We start from the raw sequence: 22,748 nt of genomic DNA, 5'->3' as shown, positions 1-22,748 counted from the left end.
CATTACTGTGACACGAAGAGGTGCAAGCAAGACCTTCTAACCTGATGGAAGGAGAAATTTAGAACTGCATACACCCTGAGTTGTGTAAGTATAGTGAGCCATGACCAGCTAATATAATACCATAGACTGGTCCAATAACAGACTTTTTCATTATGCTTTTTTTTCTGTTTTCTGTTTTGTTATGCTGCTGAAGAGATAGCTAGAAATATGGAGACACATCAGGAATGATTGGTATGCCTCAAAGAGTCAGAGGCTAAGTATGGCTCAGGCATTAATGCAAGCAAAATCACAATACAACTGAAATGTATTTATCCTATTTATTTATTTATTTTTAGCTTGTTTGCCAGGATAGTCCATTGGGCCAAAAGAGCCCATTTCCAATGGAATCCCAGGGAGAAAAGCTCCAACAAGGTTAAACAAATAAAAATGTTGAATAGTTTAAACATTTGTAGTATTACAATGAAGTTAAAAGACTTCTAAAAAGAAAGACATATCAATACACAAGTAGCTATTACATGGTCTATGATAGTAGAGGTAATTTTTTTTAGTTGATTTTACCAAATTTCAGGGAATCAATCCATATGTGCTTGAGACACACACCTGAGTATGCATACCTTAATGTATATATATATATATATATATATATATATATATATATATATATATATATAAACCGTGGTAGTGGTGCTGCGGTAGCATTGTCGCCTTACAGCAAGACATTGTCGCATTTGATTCTCAGCTAGAGCATCTTCTGTGTGGAGGCATGCGTGAATGGGCGTGCCTTCGTTGAAGGTTGTGCATCAGGGCTGGTAACTCGGCACGTAAAAATCCACTACCAAACATTAGCGGACCAGAGTTCCGCTGTGGCGACCCCTAACCAGGATAAGCCGAAAGACACAACAACAAATATATATATATATATATATATATATATATATATAATATATATATATATATATATATATATATATATATATATATATATATATATATATATATATATGAAGCATATATTGTGTTAGGCAATGTATAAATCATCTTAGCTGTGTGTGGGTTCAATGCCAAGCATCAGCAAATAGCTTTTATTACAGAATAATATATATAAAATCTATTTTCTGCAATCATTAACTACCATTAAAATTTCTGCCATTGTAAATGGGTGTCTAATTGGGATGCAAATGTCATATATGTCACATTCACCAAGCTGTTTGCCTAATGTGCATAATGGCATTGATACTGATGTATTTTATGACACGTTTCTGAGTTCACATCATATCTGTATGTGAAAATTTTTGTTAATTTGGTTGTATTTTAAATATTAAAATGACATTGAATTAGTGTTATTATACATGTTTTCTCTCCTCCACCCTTTTCTGTCTTTTTTTTTTCTGTGCAGAAACACGGCTGCTGCAGCACAAATAACCATCAGCACTGGGAGATAGATCAACCACTGGGGATCAGACTGCCATAATTCCAGAGGTGACTGTGGCAGCACCAACTCAGGCAGCACAAACACCCAGCAAATCTGGGTCACAACCTGTCAGCATTTCTTCCACAACTCCTACCCTATCTGCTTCATCTGCATCATGTAGCTTTGCTCGAGGTGCTGGTGCAGTGGTACCACTGGCAGGAGTACTAGTACAGATAGTGATTTATTTCACCCATGAAGAGCTGACAGAACTGGTGGTGGACATAATGGAGAGGGGTTTCATATCCTGAACTGCAATAGTGGAGAAGGTCTTGTGTCAAAATGCAAAGTTGAGGCCGCATCCAGCACTGGACCATGGATCTTTGACAGGAGGAAGTGATGACAGTTCTGAGAGTGAGGACTAGAGTCTTATGTGCTCATGCTGGATGCAGATGTGCATCTGATGTTCCCAACCTCACCCGAATCATGGTCCCCTAAAACATTTTGTGTCCATCACCATCCCTGTCTGTCTTGTATGCCCTGTATGTCTGTGCCTGTTATCTAAACTACTCCGCCTTCCTAATGCTCTTATTCATAACCTCCTTCCTCAATAGTCCTCTCTGTACAAAAAAATTAAATGGGCACCTGTCCCACAAAAGAAAAATGATGCCCCATACATAAGTCTCCAGTTTTCCTATGTTTCTACCTGACACACTTGATTTGGTCCAGTTGATCATACAACATTATTCAGTTGTTGTCACCCATCCCTGATGTGGTAACTATCTGACTTCATCAAATTCTTTGTATAAGTACACAGTTATTTTGTGAAGAAGTAGATAGCTGTGGTGCTCTCCCACCACCACCATCCTACACATTCCTTTATTCTTCCCCCTGTGTTTAATCCTCTGCTTGTCCCCCTCCCCCATTTTAACTGCTGTCCTATGAACCCCATTTTTACATACTTAATCTGGTCTTAAAATAGAATCACATGCAATGTGCATGCCAGAGATGACCATTACAAAAAACTTAGATTGTGTTCCTTACCATTTGAGTGGTGCTTGATATCATGCACCAAAGCTGAGTGACAGTAAATGGTGTTTTAAATCCTATGGCAAAACAAGGAAAGTTTTAATTTCATCTGCACTATTATGGTTGTCATCACACAAATGTGCTTAAACTTGCTCTGCTATAGACATACAGACTGGTAGCACTATTGTGAGTGAGTTACTTTTACATATTTTTTTAGGCTACTGGATGTAATGTACATCTTATGGAACATTACAATTGTCATTACTGTGATGAAACCCAATGCCTACATTTCCCTTACTTCAGTCTTTTTCACTATACCTTTAAATGTGTGATTTTTACCATGTGAGGTATGAGCTCCTATGTAGTATGCTCAGATAATCCTTTGGTCTTAGACTGCATTTTGCATGGTGTTGAGAGTTCAAATCCAGAAGTATAACAAACATTGGTTAATTTCTTTTCATATTAATATTTTGTGTATAAGTATTGGCTACATGTGTTCTTAACACAACAGTTTATTGTACAGAGCATGAGAGAATTGTTATGACTGACAAAGCTAAAGATCACACACTACAAAGATAAAAAAAAATGTTTTGTCTCTCTCTCTCTCTCTCTGTCTCTTCCCACCCTTCCTGTTTCATCAATCTTTGTTCTCTGCACTTGCATAATCCCTGGCATCAAGCAGCAATTGTAATGGATAATAAATGGCAGTTCACATTCTATGGCAAAAATTGGTGAGTTTTTGCCTTTGGTCACATTAGTCTGCTGCCCCTTGGGTTACTGTGCTTAACCTCGCTGCCCTATAAAAAGAAGGAAAAGTTGCATTGTGACTACACAGTTGTCATCTTATATTGAACAGGGTGCACATTTGAATGTACACTGTAGGGGGTGTTTCAACTGTGATAGTTCTTATGTAGTATGCTGCACATATACCCTCTTGCTTCATACTGTTTTCAGTGTCCCTTCAAATGTGTGTTTTATCACTTGACATTTGCCTTCCTGTGTAGTGTGATTAGCTTATGCTCATGTCTGTAGAATGTGGATGTAGATCGGCAGACAGTTAAATCCAGCATCAGGTATAAAATTATGAACATTATCACTTCTTATCAAATTTTGTCTTGTTAAATTATGGACACATATGTTATTCCACTAACAGTACCCTGCTAGATCCTTTATGTTGTTTGCAATCATCACAACCCTTTCCATACCTTCCCAGCAATAAGTCTAAGACATTTGATCAAATCAAAGATTTATGGAGTAACACTTAAAGTACACTAGGCATATTTTAAAAATATTGCTGCTATAAGCACAGAAAGTGATAGGATGAATTATTTTGCATCACCGTGCATTTTCTGCAGTCATTTATGCATGACACGTACATGTATGTTATCATGTAATGACTGCAGTATTCAGTGATGTCATACAAACTAATACAGTTTCATGAGAGGCAGTACAACATGCCTTAAATCTATGGACAGTCACCAAATATGAGGACAATGTAAGTATGCACAGAAAAGATTAACATAACACACATCTGTTCTGAAGTAGATAAGAGTCAGAACTGTTTCTATGTCTGCACTCCTTATTTGTGTCAAACTTGGCATGGTGTACTGTATACCACTGTAAATTCCTATTCTAAATTCAAAACCTCAATTAATTATAAACTAATACTTTGCCATCCGCAGCCAAAATGAGCTTGTTAGCAATGCACTTCAGGAAGCATTTAGGACGACATAAAAATAAAAATGTCAGTAGATTATATTTCTTGTGCATGTTTTAATGGCTTGTTTCAGTCATGATTTCAAGAGTTCACTGTGACGTTATCTGAATGCTACATTACGTAAATTGTTTGAACTCCAAAGCATTAGACTTGCAAATGATGTACAATGGTATGGGACCTTTACACACATACTTGCTGAGTGGTATTAAATAGAGTGCTTTCATATATTTGACCTGTGTATGTTTTATTTACACTGCACATTGTTGAAGCATGAGGCAGTATTGACAATGCCACACCAAATGATGAAAATTTACATACAAGGACCCTGAGCTGAACAGTCAGGAACACTTGGTTGGCAATCCACTATCTCACAACTGTGATTACCATCAATACATCATAATGTGAAACAGCTACGTCTCACTCACTGTATGAAGATTTCCATAAATGAATGGATATATAACTTGTCTGAGCAGTATGTAATTATTTGTAATCAACATCTTGTTGATGTTTCTGCCTGTCAAGACACATTTCTTTTCACTCGAACCTATGATGCCCACTGTCTTTTCTACAACATGTTGATGCGGTCATGTTTACAAATGTGCATTATCTCACACTTAAATTCAGACTTTTACTATGGATCTTACTGTTGATACAATTATGATTGATTACTTAGGTAGGTGTTCAAGTACAGCACTGACTAGGATGAATGTGTGTGTGTGTGTGTGTGTGTGTGTGTGTGTGTGTGTGTGTGTGTGTGTGTGTGTGTGTGTGTGTGTGTGTGTGTGTGTGTGTGCATGTGTGTGTGTGTTTTTGTGTGTGTGTGTCTGCAGTGCTAGGTAGGAATGGCTTCATACACTCATCTGATGTAGACACTTCTACTCAGGAGAGACCTTTACACTGAGAAAGCCTTCCCCATTAATTTCTTACACTTTTAAAATACCCATCTTCTTTGTAACACACTTATAGGTCATCATTTCAAATGTGCATTTTCTTACTCCTGTAATCAGACGTTTTCCTTGTTGCTAGCAGTTCATGCTGTGTACTCTTGCTTGCATAACTAGATAAGTAGACAGTTCAAATCCAACAGTGAGGAACTAGTATGCATGTATGTATCTCTAGTGTCAGGTAGAAATGACATCAATAACAGATCTGATGTGTACACTTTCACCCAGGAGAGACTGTTACACTGGTAAAGGGCTCCCCTATCAATGTCTTCCACTTTTGATACAAGCAATTATTCTGCTACACACTCCTGAGGTCATCCTTTTAAAAGTGTTCTGTCTGACATATAGACTATGAATTATCCTGTGGCACTTGGAGTATGTGTAATATGACTGTGTAACTAGGTAGGTAAGTGGTTTGAATCCAGCAGTGACTGACTAGCATGACTGTGGTGTTTCTCTAGTGCTAGTTAGGAATGGCTTCACCTGCAAATCTAATGTGTAGCTTTACAGTGGGAGAGGGCTTCCACAATGCTTTCAGTTCCTTTTAGCACACACATTGCCCTAGTAAAATGATGCTGATGTCATTCTTTCAAATGTGCACTATCCCACATTTGCAAACAAACTTCTCAGGTGGTGCTTGTGATTCATGCAATGTCCTCTAACTTGTGCTGTTAGGTAGGCAGCTTAAATCCAGGCATTGCTGCATAGACTCATTGTATCAGTGTGTGTGTGTGTGTGTGTGTGTGTGTGTGTGTGTGTGTGTGTGTGTGTGTGTGTGTGTGTGCATATGAATCTACATGTAGGTAGGGATGCTTTCACCCACAGATCTGATGTGTAGATGTGTAGTCAGAGACAGCTCTTCCACTAGTTGATGTCCATTTTAACCCAGACAACTGTTTTGATAAACACTGTTAAGGCCATTTTTTTTAAATGTGATTTATCTCACCCTTGTAGTAAACCTTCTCCTGTGGCATTAGGAAATCATACAATGTCTTCTAGCTTGTGTACTTAGGCATGAATTTGAATCTGGCACTTTCTAAGTATTGTGCACATATGTGTTTCCTGCAATTACAGGGATGACTGCATTATTCACACACGTGGCTGAGTTTATGCAAGATATTAACACAAAGGAACAACCCACACTGTTTTTCAATCACTTCTATGCCACCTATATGCCTTATACTATTATGATGATGTAATGCTTTCAGATATACACTGTCTCAAAGTTGCAGTAAGACTTCTGTGGCATGTGCAATCAGTAAAATATCCTGTAGCACGTGCACTTGGATGAGAAGATGTTTGAAACCACATTGACTGAGCAGTATCAGTATGTGTGACTCTAGTACTTGAAATGAATGACATCCACAACAGTTTTAATGTATTCAATTACAGTGGAAGAGGGTTCCTCCAATAGTTTCAGTCCCTTTTAGCCCAAACAACTGCTTTGCACCATAATGATGATGTCATGCATTCAAATATGTTCTGTCACACGGCTGTAGTAAGACTTTGCCTGTGGTACATGTAGTTAATACACAATGCTGTAGATTGTGGACTTATATATTCAGCTGTTCAAATCCAGCAAAAGACCACATAATGTGTGTGTAGCAACATGAAACAGTGACACATACAACATTGCGTCACATTCTTTCTATCCCTTTTAGGTCTAACAAAGACCTTCAAACACACTTAGGATTTCATTCTATTAAAATATGTGTTCTGTGATCCTTGTGGAGAGAGTTTTCCTGTGGTACATGCAATTAACGCTGACTTCTATAGCACGTGTAGTCTGATAGGCATTGACTCAAACCTGGGAATGTGCATGTCCAAAACAATATTGATGGACAAGAGTTTGTCTAACAAACAGTGATATGGGTAAAGTACACTTCTGTTAGCAGCAAGATTGCCAAATATTTTTGATCCCTAAGAATAATTTGTATTGGATAAATGACCATCGGAAACCTTTCTTAATTCTCACATGGATGTATGCTCTTTCTGACATCTGTCAATTAGTATATCCTGTGGCAGATGCAGTTAATACAAACAGCTCTGTCTGAGAGACAATTATGACAGAAGTGGCATAGCCGCAGAATAGTGATGTGGCACAGTGACAGGGTCACATTTTCTTAGGTGTCAGACCATGTTAAGGGAGCCATAACCATTCCAAAAGCATACTGATGTAATCTCTTCAAGTGAGTTTTTCATGAGAGAGTAGATATGCTTTTTCTGTGGCATCAGTGGTTGATACACCTCTCTCTGAGGTCTGACCTCAGGCATGTGTTCAAGTCTGATGAGTTTCTCCCCCTCCACTTACTCTCCCAATCCGGTTTTTAACTAATCTGTTCTTCTGTTCCTTACTTATAACTTTGAAATGGGAATCTTCCATATCCTTCTGAAGACTTTCTTCCCACAGTGTGCACAAAAAAATTGCTAAATTACCCTAAACACCTGTTTTTATCTAGCAACCTATCTGTATCTAAAGTTTAATGTTCTGTAACTGAATTCTAAATACTCTGTGTGTTTATCTGTTTTAATGTAGAGCTTTTCTCCCCGGGTCTCTACTGAAAATGGACATATATCCAGTTCGACTAGCCCGATGAACAAATGTAAAATAAAAATAAATAAATAAATAATGTAACTGCTGAGTAAGTCAGACAATGCTTCCAGGCATTATTTATTTATTTATTTATTTATTTCACTACAAGTACAGATCTGTATTCTGTGACTTATTTATTTATTTATTTGTATTTGTTGACCGGGAGTGTCCAACTGGACGGAGGTCCATTTTCAAAGGAGGCCCGGGGAGAAAAGCTCCACAGTTAAAATAAGCAGACAGTAGTTACATTGGATTACATGGCAATTAACAATTTACATAGCAATTACTTACAACATATTTACAGATGAAGAACATAGTACATCAGTAGACAACTAGAATATTTATCTGTGAAGTACATAACAGACATTAACAAATGTTACAATAAGAAGTTCCTGCTGTATAAAAAGTACTAGGCTTATGAGCATCTGAGCTTGCTATAATCAAGGTAGTTAATGGAGTGGAAAGAAAGGTAGTGGTTGGATGGGGTGGGTGATATTAGAGTGGGAGTTGCAAGGGCATAGCAGGCATGTTTTTAGGTGCGCTTTTAGTAATGTTTTGAAGTGGGTGCATGATGGTATGGAGGTAATTATGGGTGGGAGGGAGTTCCATAATTTGGCTATCGTACAAGAGAATAGTGCTTCACCAGCAGATTATTATTTGCACTTATTGCAAACATTTATGCATACCGTCATCACAAAATAGGGCTTTACCAGCAGTAATGTCTTATTCATTAGTTCTTGATGAATGCAATGCAGCAAAGTTGTCAAAATATGACTTGACCTGTGTTATATTTTTTTGTGGTTTTGTGGCATGTAGTCAATATTATTGTAGCCATTGCTGTACTTCCTCAGGAGTATGCCCAGTATAATAATGTAGTAGGTGCGCAACATTTAGCACAAAGCAGATTAAGTAATCAATGTTATGAGATCTTTTCATTTTTTCTACTTTGAAAAAACTTAATAGAATTAGTTCCTGTAAGGTTGGCTTTGTGAATGTCTGCGTATTGGAGTTATTGACCTATGCATGGAGGATATCAACATTTGTTACAGGCCAGTGCACAATTGGTGTATGTAAAATGTACATTTTAAACAGTTCACTTACTAATTCACATTAATGTTTCACCTGGTTGTGATTTATTTTACTATACTGTCATAGCAGTATTACTAATGTGTTTAACAAAGCTCCCTTCACGGCTAAATGTGATGTTCAACATGATGCTGTACTGTATCCACACATGTATTTTGACTGACTTTTGTAATTCAATGTGTACAGTTTGGCAGCTGCAGCAGGAAGGGCACATGTAATATAACTGAATACAGTCATACAAATACATCATACTCAAATAATTATAACATGACAGTTGATACATTTCCCCTGTAGCTATTGTCATTATACAAAACTGTTAGTATGTACATTTGTTTGGCCTGTGTCCTGTATGAATACCCATCCATTTCTAGTATTTCTATCACCCATACAAACATCCTATGCATAGGGATATGCTCACCTTCCTGCACACCACAATGAGCTGTCATGGGGCTGACTTCACATGAGTATTGCCTTGATTTATGTGCATGATAGTATATTTCACATGACCATACCCCTCAGTTTGCAAATATGTCAATCTCATATCTGCTGTAGTTAAGAAAATATGTGTGTGTGTGTGTGTGTGTGTGTGTGTGTGTGTGTGTGTGTGTGTGTGTGTGCCATGTCCTTCTGGATTGCAGTATATGCATACACAGCATGTATGAGCAGTCAAGCTTAAGACAATTCGAAACATGCAGGTTGCTTCCACAAATGCTTGTTTCATGAATTAATGCTGTTATTGGAATGATTTCAAAAGTGAGCATGATTATTTGCAGTATTTCCCCATTTTTACAGGTGTGTACATTGCCATTACAATATCATTATTGTTCCCTTCATACAGATAAGGGAATTAAAGGGTTACAATTCTTTAACCTGTATGGATGTTCTAACATTGTCATGTGTATGTATATTATTTCCTTTGAATACTTTCACAGTATACATGATAATTGCAGTGCAGTTTCATATATCTGCATCATAAGTGTGGCTAGGCCTACTCAATGTACTCTAGTGAGTGCATTTTTTGACATCTCAGAAAATGTATAGTGGAAACAGTATTTATCTTTTATAACTAAGTACTATATAATGTACATGCCTATACAAAACATGCTTTCCTAAGACAAAGTTACCTGTAAAATAATATTTTTATGGTTACAAGTGGCAAAAACTTACAATAAAAGTGAGCACATTTTTTTCTGAGTATGTCTCAGAAAATGTATAGTGAAATCAGTACTTATTTTTTATAACTTTCTAAACTATTGTATAATGTACTTTCTTATTCAAAACGTGATTTCCTAAGACAAATCTATCTATAAAATAATCCATTTATGGTTACAAGTGGCAACAACTGATAATTAAAGTCCCTTTCTGAAGTGCATAAGTTTGAGAGCTGAGTACATTTTTTAAATGGTAAGTCTGTGATTGGGGCAACAAAATAAGCCTTGTACAAAATTTACATTTCTGGATAAACAACTGGTGTGCACTACCTGTACTATATGCAATCTCACAAGTGTATTTGCTTTCCTTGCCAACTGCTATTTCACCTCTCCACTTTATCATCATTTCACATATATCACATTTACTTCCTTTGTTACATATAGCTGCGTCCCTCTCACTTCCTTTTTGTCAACATTTCTTTTTTATTATGTAGATGTGTCCCAAGTAGACAGGATTACTTCTACAGTTAGCAATAATTATAATTTGTGGTGTTTGTACATTAGTCTGTTTATATATAACTATACATTCCTCATTAAGCTCTGCTTGGCTCTTAATTATGCATTTCAAGTTGCTTTTGCCTTGTATTGTATGCTGTGTGTGTGCTCACTTACTAACCTTGAGCTAATTTATAATCTGTTGTTTATATTGTGTGCTCAACCTTATCTGTACCTAATTCTGTCTGCAAGCAGCTGTTCTGACCTTGAACATGTGCTGCTTAATGCGTAGGATTTGCTGAGGAACTTGCCTTTTCGAATAATACTGCTGCTCATTGCAGTAACACGAATGATCCGTATAGGCTTAGCGTAACATGTATACACTTGTTAATGAATCCCCAGGATATACTTTCATTAGAATTTAATTATCTCATAGACCAGCAAACATTATTTATATTTTTACCTATAAAACACAATCCATTGTTATAGCCATTGTTTCATGGATTCATAAATAACTCCAGCACTTTCAGTAACAGCTGAGGTAAAAATGGGCTATTTACACAATGCGTCAATTTGTGATTCAGAGACATGAAATCTGCAAAGAGGAAATTCCTCATTAATTTGCATGTCTCTGAACTGCACTTAATTACAAGTGCAAATCAGTACTTTCCTGGCAGTTCCTGGTGGGTAACACTAGTGGCCCATGCATTTCATTGGCAGAGGCACCCCCTCCTCATTGACTGTTCCACATACATACACACATTCAAAGGCACACACACACACACACACACACACACACACACACACACACACATACACACACACACACACACACACACACACACACACACACACACACACACACACACACACACACACACACACACCTCTTACCTGTCCCTGAGTTGAAAGAATGTCTCCAGTGTCTCTTTTTATGATTTTTGTCCCTACCTATCATCTACTAACAGGCGATCTCTGCTTGACTTACAAAGCCATGTCTGACCCAGCTTTGTTAGAAATGCTACATCTAAAGAAATCCCAATACCTCTGCACCACACACTCCAGAGACCTCAACCTCATTACCACAATCAACAGAACATACTGGAGGGACAGGTTCATAAGCCAGAGACTGCCCATACTCTGGAATAGACTTCCCATATATGTCAAACAGAGCACCTCACTGGCCTTCTTCAAGAGAAATCTTGATGAGTGGATGGGAAATAGAAAGTTTACCCTAACGATCACTCCAGTGGCTCTACTTGATAGAGGCACTGGGAACTAACATCAGGCAGCATGATGATAGGGCACTTCTATGGGCTACGCTTGTAAAGGCTCTGGGGCCATTAGCCTAGTACACACCTATGACCCTATGAACCTTGTACTGGCAGTCAATAATGCCAGATATTAGAGTTTAATTCTTCTTCTTTGTATACATATAGTGAGGTAGACAGATGCTAGGTCTGCTGCTATAGTAATATTTTGAGTCCCCGTAATTTATCCATCCATCCATCCATCCTTTGTTGACTGGGTTAGTCTCACTAGACTAGTAGCCTCTTTTCAGGAGAGATCCAAGATGGTATTTATACAACCAGGGGAAATTTGTTCAGACCGTCAGTGAACTTGAACTTTCCTTACTCTTTTTATGGGGACTCTACTCTTTGTTGTGCTTCCTGATTTCTGGTCCAGGCACAAAGGTGGTTTGTAGGAGCAGGAAGCAGAAAATAAACAGTGGAGAAGAAAGAAGGAAACGTTTTATGTTTTTGGTGAGAATGAAGCTGTTAATCAAACAGCTGAGGAGCCTAATGTGGTAGAGAATGAGTCAGAAGATATGAGGAGTGAGGAGAGAGGAGAAAGGAAAAAAGAAAATGGAGGAGAGTTAGGTATCAGGCAAAAAGAGGAAGCCAAAGTAGAAATGGTAGATTCTGAAGAGTTATTTCAGCATAATTTGTTTGCAGCAGATTCTGCAACACATGAATGTGTTGTTACAACCCTTCAATTGGGAGGGTTGCAGGATGTTTATCTGAAAGAATTAATCGAGCCGAGCAAACCAGAGAGAAAGAAGGCAGTGTTGTGGGGAGAAATCATGGACAGAATTCAAGAAGAAAGTTCAGGAAATAAGGAAGGAAGAAAATAAATTGTGCAAATGGTGAGAGAAGGTAAAAGAAGAGAAGAGAAGAAGACAGAAGTAAGAAGAAAGCATCAGGTGAGAATAAATAGTAAAATGGAGAAGGAGCTGGACAGGTACATGAAGTATGGGACAGCATAATTTCACCACTGGGTATTGACCCCAGAGAGGTAAGAGCTTTTATTTATATTAACAGATACTTTTTGTGATAGTTTTTTTGAGGAGGTACAGTAAATGGAGAAATTTTTAGAACAGTATGAAAAGAGAAAGAATGAAAACCCCTGAAACTTGTATGTTACACAGGCATTCAAAAGAGAAGCTAAAAAGAGTATTTATGCAATTTTGAACTGAAGCTGAAAGAGATAATTTAAAAGACTATTTAAAAACTGTGTGTAGAGATGTAATGGACATTATGAAAATATATGTCAATAGATGTTTATGGACTGGGAATATGAATGTGGTGTTATATTAAAAATGCAAAATGATAAAATTGTGCATTTGCCAAGCATAATTAATGTGGAAGGCAATAAGGGGTTGGTTAGATACTGGGGACAAACAAAGATGTATTTTTTGTGTGGTAAAGATGATCATTTAATTAACAATTGTGATAAAAGGAAATGTTTTATTTGTGGTTAACAGACCATGATGCTTTACCAAAGATGGCCTGCATCTGTCACCCCTGGGATTCCGGATACTGGCTAAGGGTCTTGCCACCCGTATAGTGCCTTTTTAGGCAGGGTTCAAATGACAAATTCACCACTGTAACAGGAACAGGCAAGGAAAAACTGAGGGTAATGCTACTCAATGCTAGAAATCTAAATCTCAAAATACACTCACTCGAGGCACTCCTTAAAATGGAGAACATCGATATCTGTGCAGTGACTGAGACCTGGTTCAAGGCTCTAGAGAGCACCCCTGCATTACCAGGCTTTAACTCATACCACACTTTTCGGCCATCTAACCTGGACCAGAACACCAAAGAGGGAGGTGTGTCCATATTCATTAAGGATATCCACACCTCCAGGCTAGTTGCGCAGCGTAATGCATCCGAGGTTATCCAATTGCAACTAACTCAGGGCAAAACTGCAATCCAAATTGTAGCTTGCTACAGATTCCCCACCATGCCCCAGGATTCCCACTCTATTAGGGTTCAACCAAACATCCTAATAATGGGCGATTTCAACTACCCCACCATTAACTGGGAAAGCTACTCATGTACCAACTCCTTCACTTAATGATTTCTGGAATTCATAAATTCCAGTGCCCTGGATCAACTTATCCACACCCCCACCAGGGGCAACAATATCCTAGACCTAGTCATTACCAGCATGAGTGACCGGTGTTCCACACCTGAAGTCAACTCCTCATTGGTCAGATCCGACCATAAGCTAATCACCCTAGATATCCGCATCCCACCCCCATCCACCATTAAGGAAACCATGGTAAAAATTTCTCAAAAGTCAACTTCATGCTTCTTAAGACAGAAGTGGCGAACTTCATGACACCCATGCAGATGGACAATACAGTTACGACTGCTGAACCCTGCACAAATGCACTCTATAAGCACTTACACGAGTGCATGGATCGTGCTATCCCAAACAGAATCAAGACGCTATCCTCCAAAAAAAGGAAACCAATCTGGTGGTCTCCTGCCATAAACAAACTCTACAACAGAAGGAAGAAAATGTTGCAAAAGAGAATAAAATCCCATGAGTGGAGGAGCTCCCTGGTCAGCCTCGGTAAGAAGCTGAGATCCCTTATAGGATCCTCCAAAGCTAGTTACGAAAACAAAATCGCCACTGATTCTAAGGGCAACCACAAAGCATTCTATAGCTATGTCAAGAATCTCAGTGGCAACACCCAGATTTGCTCTGAGTTACAGCACAATGGCATAAAAATTACAGAACCAAATGATATTGCCAACATCCTGGCAGATAGGTTCAGTGCTAACCTTACCCCCTCTCACCCCCTAAAGGGCCAATATCTACACAGGAAGAATGCAGAGTCCCTGTAATCACATCTATGCAGGTAAAAGCTTCACTCTCTATTCTAAAACTAGAAACACAGCATCCATGGGACAGGACAACATCCCAGGCTGCGTTTTACACAAACTTCAGAATGAGCTGGCTCCCCACCTAAGCACCTGTTCAATCAAGGTATCATGTCAGGCTTTGTTCCCACTGAATGGCACACAGCAACAATTATCCCACTCCACAAAGGGGGAGCCACCACTGATCCTGGAAACTATCGCCCTATTAGCCTGATGAGCCTGGTCTGCAAGGCCATGGAATGTATCATCATGGAACTCATAAACAAAGACATTGGTAACCTCCAAACTCTGGATCCCACCCAGTTTGGGTTTATGAAAGGAAGATCATGCCTTCTGAACCTGATCGACTTCTTTGAGGCAGTCACCAAAGCTGTAGACGAGGGTAAGGTGGTTCACACAGCCTATCTTGACCTCGCCAAAGCTTTCAACGCCATCCCCCATTCTGGAATTATAGCTAAACTCACCAAACTAGGTATAAACCCCTATGTCACAAGATGGGTTGTCAACTGGCTCACTGACAGAACCCACACTGTAAAAGCTGCAGACTCAAAATCTGACTTCAATCCAGTGACAAGTGGTGTACTACAAGGTTCAGTCCTGGGACCTCTTCTATTTGCTATCTACTTCTCTGAATACAGGCTAACACAGAAGGCCTTTGGCTAATGAAGTTCACAGATGGCTGCAAATTAGGAGCCATAGTCGAGTCCCCAAATGATGTGGACATCCTACAGAAGGGCATCACTGAGACAGATGCCTGGTGTTAGAGGCATGGCCTCAAGCTCAGTACCAAAAAGTGCATTGTCATCCCCTTTGTTAAAAACTCTGTACTCATGAACTACCACATAAACAGCAGTCTACTTAACGCCAAATGTGTAATAAGAGACCTTGGGACCCAGGTGGACAGTAGTCTCTCCTTTGATAATCACATTGCCACAGTAGTCAGGAAATCCTTCTATGTGGCACATCTCATCACAAAAGGGTTCTCATCCAGGAAAAAAGAGGTCATTGTTCCCCTCTACTCGGCACTCATTAGACTCATTATAGAGTACGACGTCCCTTTTGGAATGTACCTCACAAGACATCTGCAGCAGCTGGAAAGGCCACAGAAGTACCTCACCAAGAGGATTACTGGCCTCAAACAGATGCCCTACACTGACCATCTCAAAAAACTCCAGCTTTACTCTGTAGCATATCACCTACTCCAAGGTGTTCTCTGCCTGACATATAAAGCTATGTTAAACTCAGAGCTGTTGGACATGCTACACCTAAAGAAATCCCAGCCCCTCCAAGCTATATGCTCTATGGAGCTACATGCTCTAGGCACCTAACCCTTATCACCACAATAAACAGGACATGCTGGTGGGATAGATTCCTGTCCCAGAGACTTCGTATACTCTGTAAAAGCTACCCATCTATGTCAAGCAAAGTTCCTCATTAGCACTCTTCAAGAAAAATCTTGATGATTGGATGGGAAATAGGAAATACACCCAGGGGATCACTTCTGTGGCTCTGCTCGACAGGGGCACAAGAAATTAATTTTCTTGGGTGGCATAAGCCAAGGAATCTGTTGGCTAGGTTTACTTAGGCCCTTGGGCCGATAGCCTATTACCTACCTATGAACCCATAAACTGATGGTAAAGTTGGGCATGAAGTGAAAAAAAATGTGAGCAAAAATGTATAAAGTGTGAAAAAATAAGACATTTATGGATGGACTGCAATGTTGCAGACAATTATACACAGGAAACAAAGTCAGAGTAAGATAGGGTGAGTGTTATAGTAGGTAATATAGAAGAAACACAGAAAGAAAAAATGAATGAGAAAAGTATAAGAATGGAAGTAAATGACTGTATGAGTAAAACAAAAGGAAAAAGAGGCGAGATAGAAAAAGTAAGTAATTCACTTGATGAAGGAGATGATAAATGGATAAAAGTTAAAGTAAAAGAAGTTCTATTGGGAAAAGAGTGGAAGATAGAAAACATAAATGTAAAAATATAGCTATAGGTGGAAATAAAAAAGGATAAAAGCAACAAAAACCTTTCCTTAAAGTGATGTTCTTAGCCATTAATGTTAAAAGTATAAAGAGTGTTCAACAGAGGCTAGCAGTGTTGAAATACCGTAGAATGCGAGATATGGACATCATAGTATTAACAGATACAAGAAGAACAGCAGAAGAAGAAAGAATACAAATTAATTGATTGTGGGAAGGCAATGTTATATGGAACAGAGATGAGAAATGTTCAGGCACAGCAATTTTATGTAGAGAATGTATAGAAATTCTGGATTATATGCTTGCAGTTTTAGGAAGAAGAATAATAATAGATATAAGATGGAAGAACCAAATATATAGGGTGATTGTACTCTATGCATACCCTTTACAAAAAGAGAGAGAGATTATGTTCAGGAAAATACTTGATTATGTGAGTGTAAATATGCAAGTGATAGTAGCGGGAGACTTCAATTGTGATTTAAGTCCTAGGCAAAAAGAAGGGGTGGATATAAAAGATATTTCAGATATGATCAAAAGTGGTAAAGTGTATTTATGGAGAAACAAACACTGGATATACAAAAGGAGTAATCTGAGAAATGAAATTGATTACTTTACAGTATCAGAATATCTAAGTATATTACAACATGTTTTGAACATTTTAATGGCCTTAGACACACTATACATCCCTGGTGTCTACTGCTCCCACCCCCGAACCCACATCATGTTTCTTTTTTTTCTTTAGGACACACTATATATCCTTGGTGTCTACTCCATCTGCCCCCTGCCAACCCACATCATTTTTTTTTCCTAAGTGTTTTGAATGCACAATATGCAAAGTATCCCAATATTGTTAATAGGTTCATAGGTAGGTACTAGGCTATTGGTCCTAGGGCCAATATAAGCCTAGCCAAAAAGGTACCTTGACTTTCGCCACCCAAGAAAATTATTTACCTGTGCCCCTGTTGAACAGAGTTACAGAAGTGATCCCTGGGGTGAATTTCCTATTTCCCATCCAATCATCAAGATTTTTCTTGAAGAGTGCTAATGAGGAACTTTGTTTGATATAGATAGGTAGTTTGTTCCAGAGTATGGGAAGTCTCTGGGACAAGACTCTATCCCTCCAGCATGTTCTTTTTATTGTGGTGACAATGTTTAAGTCCCTAGAGCGTGTAGCTCGGAGGGATTGGGATTTCTTTAAGTGGAGCATGTCCAACAGCTCTGGGTTAGATATGCGACGGAGTAAAGCTGGAGTTATTTGAGACGGGCTGTGTAGGGTATCTGTTTGAGGCCAGTAATTCTCTTTGTGAGGTATTTCTGCAGCCTTTCCAGTTGTTGTAGATGTCTTGTGAGGTACATACCAAAAGGGGCATTGTACTCTATAATGGGTATAATGAGTGATGAGTAGAGGGGAACAATGACCTCTTTTTTCCTGGATGAGAAACCTTTTGTGATGAGGTGTGCCACGTAGAAGAATTTCCTGACTACTATGGCAATGTGATTATCAAAGGAGATGTCCCAAGGTCTCTTATCACACTTTCAGTGTTACGTAGACTACCACCTATGTGGTAGTTCATGGGTACAGAGTTTTTACCAAAAGGGATGACAATGCACTTTTTGGCATTGAGCTTGAGGCCATGGCTTTGACACCAGGCATCTGTCTCAGTGAGGCCCTTTTGTAGGATGTCCACATTGTTAGGAGTTTCAGTTATGGCTCCAAGTTTGCAGTCATCTGCGAACTTCATTAGCCAAAGACCTTCTGTGTTAGCCTGTACTTCAGAGAAGTAGATACCAAACAGTAGAGGACCCAGGACTGAACCCTGTGGTACTCCACTTGTCAATGGTCTGAAGTTGGATTTGGAGTCTGCTACTTTCACAGTGTGTATTCTGTCAGTGAGCCAGTTAGCAACCCATCTTGTGCATAGGGATTTATACCTAATTTAGTGAGTTTATCTATAATTCCTGAGTGGGGGATGGTGTCAAAAGCCTTGGCGAGATCTAGATAGACTGTGTGAACCACCTTACCCTCATCTACGGCTTTGGTGACTGCTTCAAACAAGTCTGTCAGGTTTAGGAGACGTGATCTGGCTTTTACAAACCTGAACTGGGTGGGGTCCAGAGTTTGGAGTTTTCCAATGTCTTTGTTTATAAATTGCATGATGATACATTCCATGGGGCGGTAGTTCCCAGGGTCCATGGTGGATCCCCCTTTGTGGAGTGGGATAACCATCACTGTGTGCCATTCAGTGGCACAAAGCCTGAGGAGAGGCTATGACTGAACATGGCTCGTAGATGGGGTGCCAGTTCGTTCTGTATTTTGTGTAGAACGCAGCCTGGGATGTTGTCAGGTCCCATGGATGCTGTGTTCTTGGCTTTGGAGTGTGTGTTTTTTACCTGTGCAGCTGTGATTACAGGAACTTTGCATTCTTCCGGTACAGAGATGGGCCCTATAGGGCGTGAGAGGGGGTAAAGTTAGCACTGAACCTATCTGCCAGGATGTTGGCAATATCAGTTGGTTCTGTATATTTAGTGCCATTGTGCTGTAACTCAGAGCAGATCTGAGTGTTGCCATTGAGATTCTTGACATAGCTATAGAATGCTTTGTGGTTGTCTTTAGAAATAGTGCCGATTTTGTTTTCATAACTAGCTTTGGAGGATTTTATGAGGGATCTCAGCTTCTTACTCAGGCTGACCAGGGAGTTCCTCCAGTCATGGGATTTTACTATTTTTTGCAGCAGTTTCTTTCTTCTGTTGTAGAGTTTGTTTATGGCAGGGGACCACGAGATTGGCTTCCTTTTTTTGGAGGATAGCATCTTGGTTCTGTTAGGCATAGCACGATCCATGCACTAGTGTAAGTGCATATAAAGTGCATTTGTGTGGGACTCAGCAGTCATACCTCTATTGCCCATCTCCATGGGTGTTGTAAAGTTTGCCACTTCTGTCTTAAGAAGCATGAAGTTGGCTTTGGAGAAATTTTTTACTGTGGTTTTCGTAATGGCGGGTGGAGGTGGGATGTGGACGTGGACTGTGGCATTTGCTCCTTGTTAAAAGGGAGTATGGAGGTATGACAGTGGCCCCACATGCAAACATTCATACACTCATGCCTAAATACATACACACACACACACACACACACACACACACACACACACACACACACACTGACTCTAACTACCTGTCTACCTATCCCATAACTATTCATGCTTCTGCTAACTTCCTGGCAGATACTCACTCATACGTATGCTCACACCTTCAGTCACACATATATACACACATTCATAGCCTGCAGTACTATCTGTCTGCTAAACTCCCTGGCAATTACATCTACCACAATGGGTAAGCACAAGCATTTGTCCCTTTCTGGGGAGAACACATGACTAATTAGCATATGCCTTACTAGCAGTTAGCAGAGCTGGAGAGACAGCCCTGCTATGGTATTGCACATCTCCATACTAAAGCACTCCCTGTGAAGGTTATTACAGCCTGATCCCATGCTAGGCAGTAAAATATGCCTGTACTGACCAGCAAATGACAACAGCAGAATAAAAAATTGTTTTTGCCTGTTATCTGTTCCGGTAACGTGTCCCTAAATTCCTGGAATTAAGTTAGAAACTTGCTAGAATAACAGAATTTGCATTCACGTGTATTTTCTTAAGGATACATTCTCTGAAAGTCCAGTGCATGTCATTATTTAGTGACTTAAATCCTCAGTTGTTTGTCTAAAAACTACAGATTTAATGAGGAACAAATCAAAAATATGAAGCAATAATCTGGGCATTCGGCAAAAATATGGACAGTGGAAAGGCGTGAAAGGTAAGTGTAAATGTAGTATACAGCATTGCATTGCCTTTCTGACAGCATGCATTAAGTGTTTACGTATATCTTTAAATTTACGTTTATCTTTGAAAGCTGCCAAAACAGTTCACTATTTTTCCCGGTAACTGGTAGTACGTGGAGCAGGTAACGCTCCGTGCACTACAAAGAAGTACGATCGTCTCATCGATCATAACCCTAAATTATGTGTTCTCAACATGGATGCCTAAATTCACCTCTCAAGGTGAATTTCTTGGCACCCATGTCTTGAACACATAATAACCGAGTTATGATTGGCTCACCGATCATAATCTTCTGTATTATAAACATAATTACAGTATAATAATACAAATTAAATTATATTTTTCACATATTCCTGTTTTTGTACCACTGACTGAGGTCTTTTCCAGTATTCACTTACCTCTGTTCCCTTTCCTGTCATTGCTAAGCGCTTAATAGTCTACTTCATAACACCTGAATCCCTTAAGTTACAGTTTTACACTATAGGGAGCTGTTTCTGTCCAGTGGCATCACAAGGCACACAAGACACTTTCATATCAATACAAAATTCGTTCTTGGTTTTACAATTTATTTAAATATTTTCTGAGGACATTGGGACATAGTGACTTCAGCAGACCTCATACATACATATTCTTATGTTTGTATAAATACGTGCTACATTCCGCCATCCATAAAGAAGGATACAAGTGGTTTCTGCTGGAAACAGGAGCCCAGTGTTCTACACCTCATTACGCTCAGTTAAGCAGCACTATTTCTAGGTACCTTTGCTGATTATTTTCCAGAAAATGACGCTCACTCAGGAATCCTATTTAGCTGTGTAATAAGAAGGCAACTTAACTATATACCAATAAACTGTCGCTTGAAGGCGTGCCTTTAGAATGACTATGATTGTAGTTATTCTGTACTGCTGTAATAAAATTATATTATCATGTGTTTTGTAATACAGTATGTACAACATAATTATATATGTTTTTCTTATTTCTGACAGGCCGTTGCTGAATTATTGAAGACATAAATGAAAACAAGAATATTCCCATTCAAGTCTTTGTTTCTGAAAGGCTGTTACGTTTTACTTACATGTTTAATTTTATACAATATTTTATTTGCTAAACATAATATAACATTCATCTATTACAAGAAACAATTAAAGAGCATTTTGAGTGCTCTTCACGTGCCAAACATTTCTGAGGGAAATGGATATCCTCTTAAAGACAACGGAAAACAAAGTTCTGTGTCTGACCAGCAAATTAAACATCCTCGTAGCCGGTATGATGTTGTCTACCCCTATAATTATAAATATCTTATCAATGAGCCAGAAAAATGTAACAGAAAGCCCCCTTTCTTAGTATTAATGATAGCAACAAAGCCTTCTGAGCAGCAAGCACGGACTGTTATCAGACAGACATGGGGAAATGAAACTTTTATTCCAAATGTAACTGTTGTCTGCATTTTCTTCTTGGGGCGACTAGCATCTAATATGAAATCTGTGCAAGAACGGATTCAAAACGAAAGTAGAGCTCACCATGACATTATTCAAAGAGACTTCTTAGACTCATACTATAACCTCACAATAAAAACTATGACAGCAATGGAGTGGGTGACTGAATTCTGTCCACAAGCATCCTATGTCATGAAAATAGACAGCGATATATTCTTGAATATAGAGTTACTTGTAAACAAGGTATTGAAAACAAATGTCCCTGTAAGAAAAAAATATTTCACTGGAAATTTTATACAAGCACATAGACCAAATCGTAATAAGAAGGTAAAGTGGTACATCCCACAAGAAATATATCCTGCTAATGTATATCCTGCGTATTGTGCTGGGGGTGGATATGTCTTCTCAGGTGACATAGCTGAGAAAATTGTGAATATCTCTTACACCGTGAAACCTGTTTACATAGAAGATATCTATGTAGGGATGTGTTTGAAAAAACTGCGCATTAAAATAAAAAGAAATAACTTGTTTAGATTTAGGCCTGTTCCACATAATATATGTGAATATACAAAGCGAATCACAGTGCATGGTTTTAAGCCATTCAAGCTTCTAAATTTATGGAAAGACTTTCAGCAAAGAAAGACATTTTGCAGTAGTGATAAAACTGGATGATACGCATTCACATCTCATATGTTTCTTTATTTATTTTTTTAAATGCAATCATCAGCCTTTGCTTAGATGCCCAAATACCCATTAGATGTTCTTTCTGTTGGTACTGCAGTTAATAAATTAATAGTTTTGGGAATCGAGTACAAACACTTTTGCCTTTCACCCTTCATATATAAGGAGTGCAACAGGAATAACATGCCATTCATTTAAAAAAATATAGGGTGT

The 22,748-nt window shown here is 38.8% G+C and overlaps 1 protein-coding gene across 1 annotated transcript; it reads left to right on the top strand.

Moving 5' to 3' along the window:
* Positions 1-12,566: 12,566 nt before the first annotated feature.
* LOC122792752 (beta-1,3-galactosyltransferase 2-like) lies at positions 12,567-22,526 on the top strand. The gene is made up of 2 exons (XM_044060329.1): positions 12,567-12,626; positions 21,555-22,526. The coding sequence occupies exons 1-2, from the start codon at positions 12,567-12,569 to the stop codon at positions 22,524-22,526; spliced, it is 1,032 nt and encodes a 343-aa protein (XP_043916264.1).
* Positions 22,527-22,748: the final 222 nt, after the last annotated feature.

The sequence above is a fragment of the Protopterus annectens genome, chromosome 2.part0 (assembly GCF_019279795.1).
Source record: "Protopterus annectens isolate FY-2018-M chromosome 2.part0, PAN1.0, whole genome shotgun sequence".
In the NCBI taxonomy this organism is placed as follows: Eukaryota; Metazoa; Chordata; order Ceratodontiformes; family Protopteridae; genus Protopterus; species Protopterus annectens.
This window is presented reverse-complemented; position numbering and strand designations above follow the sequence as displayed.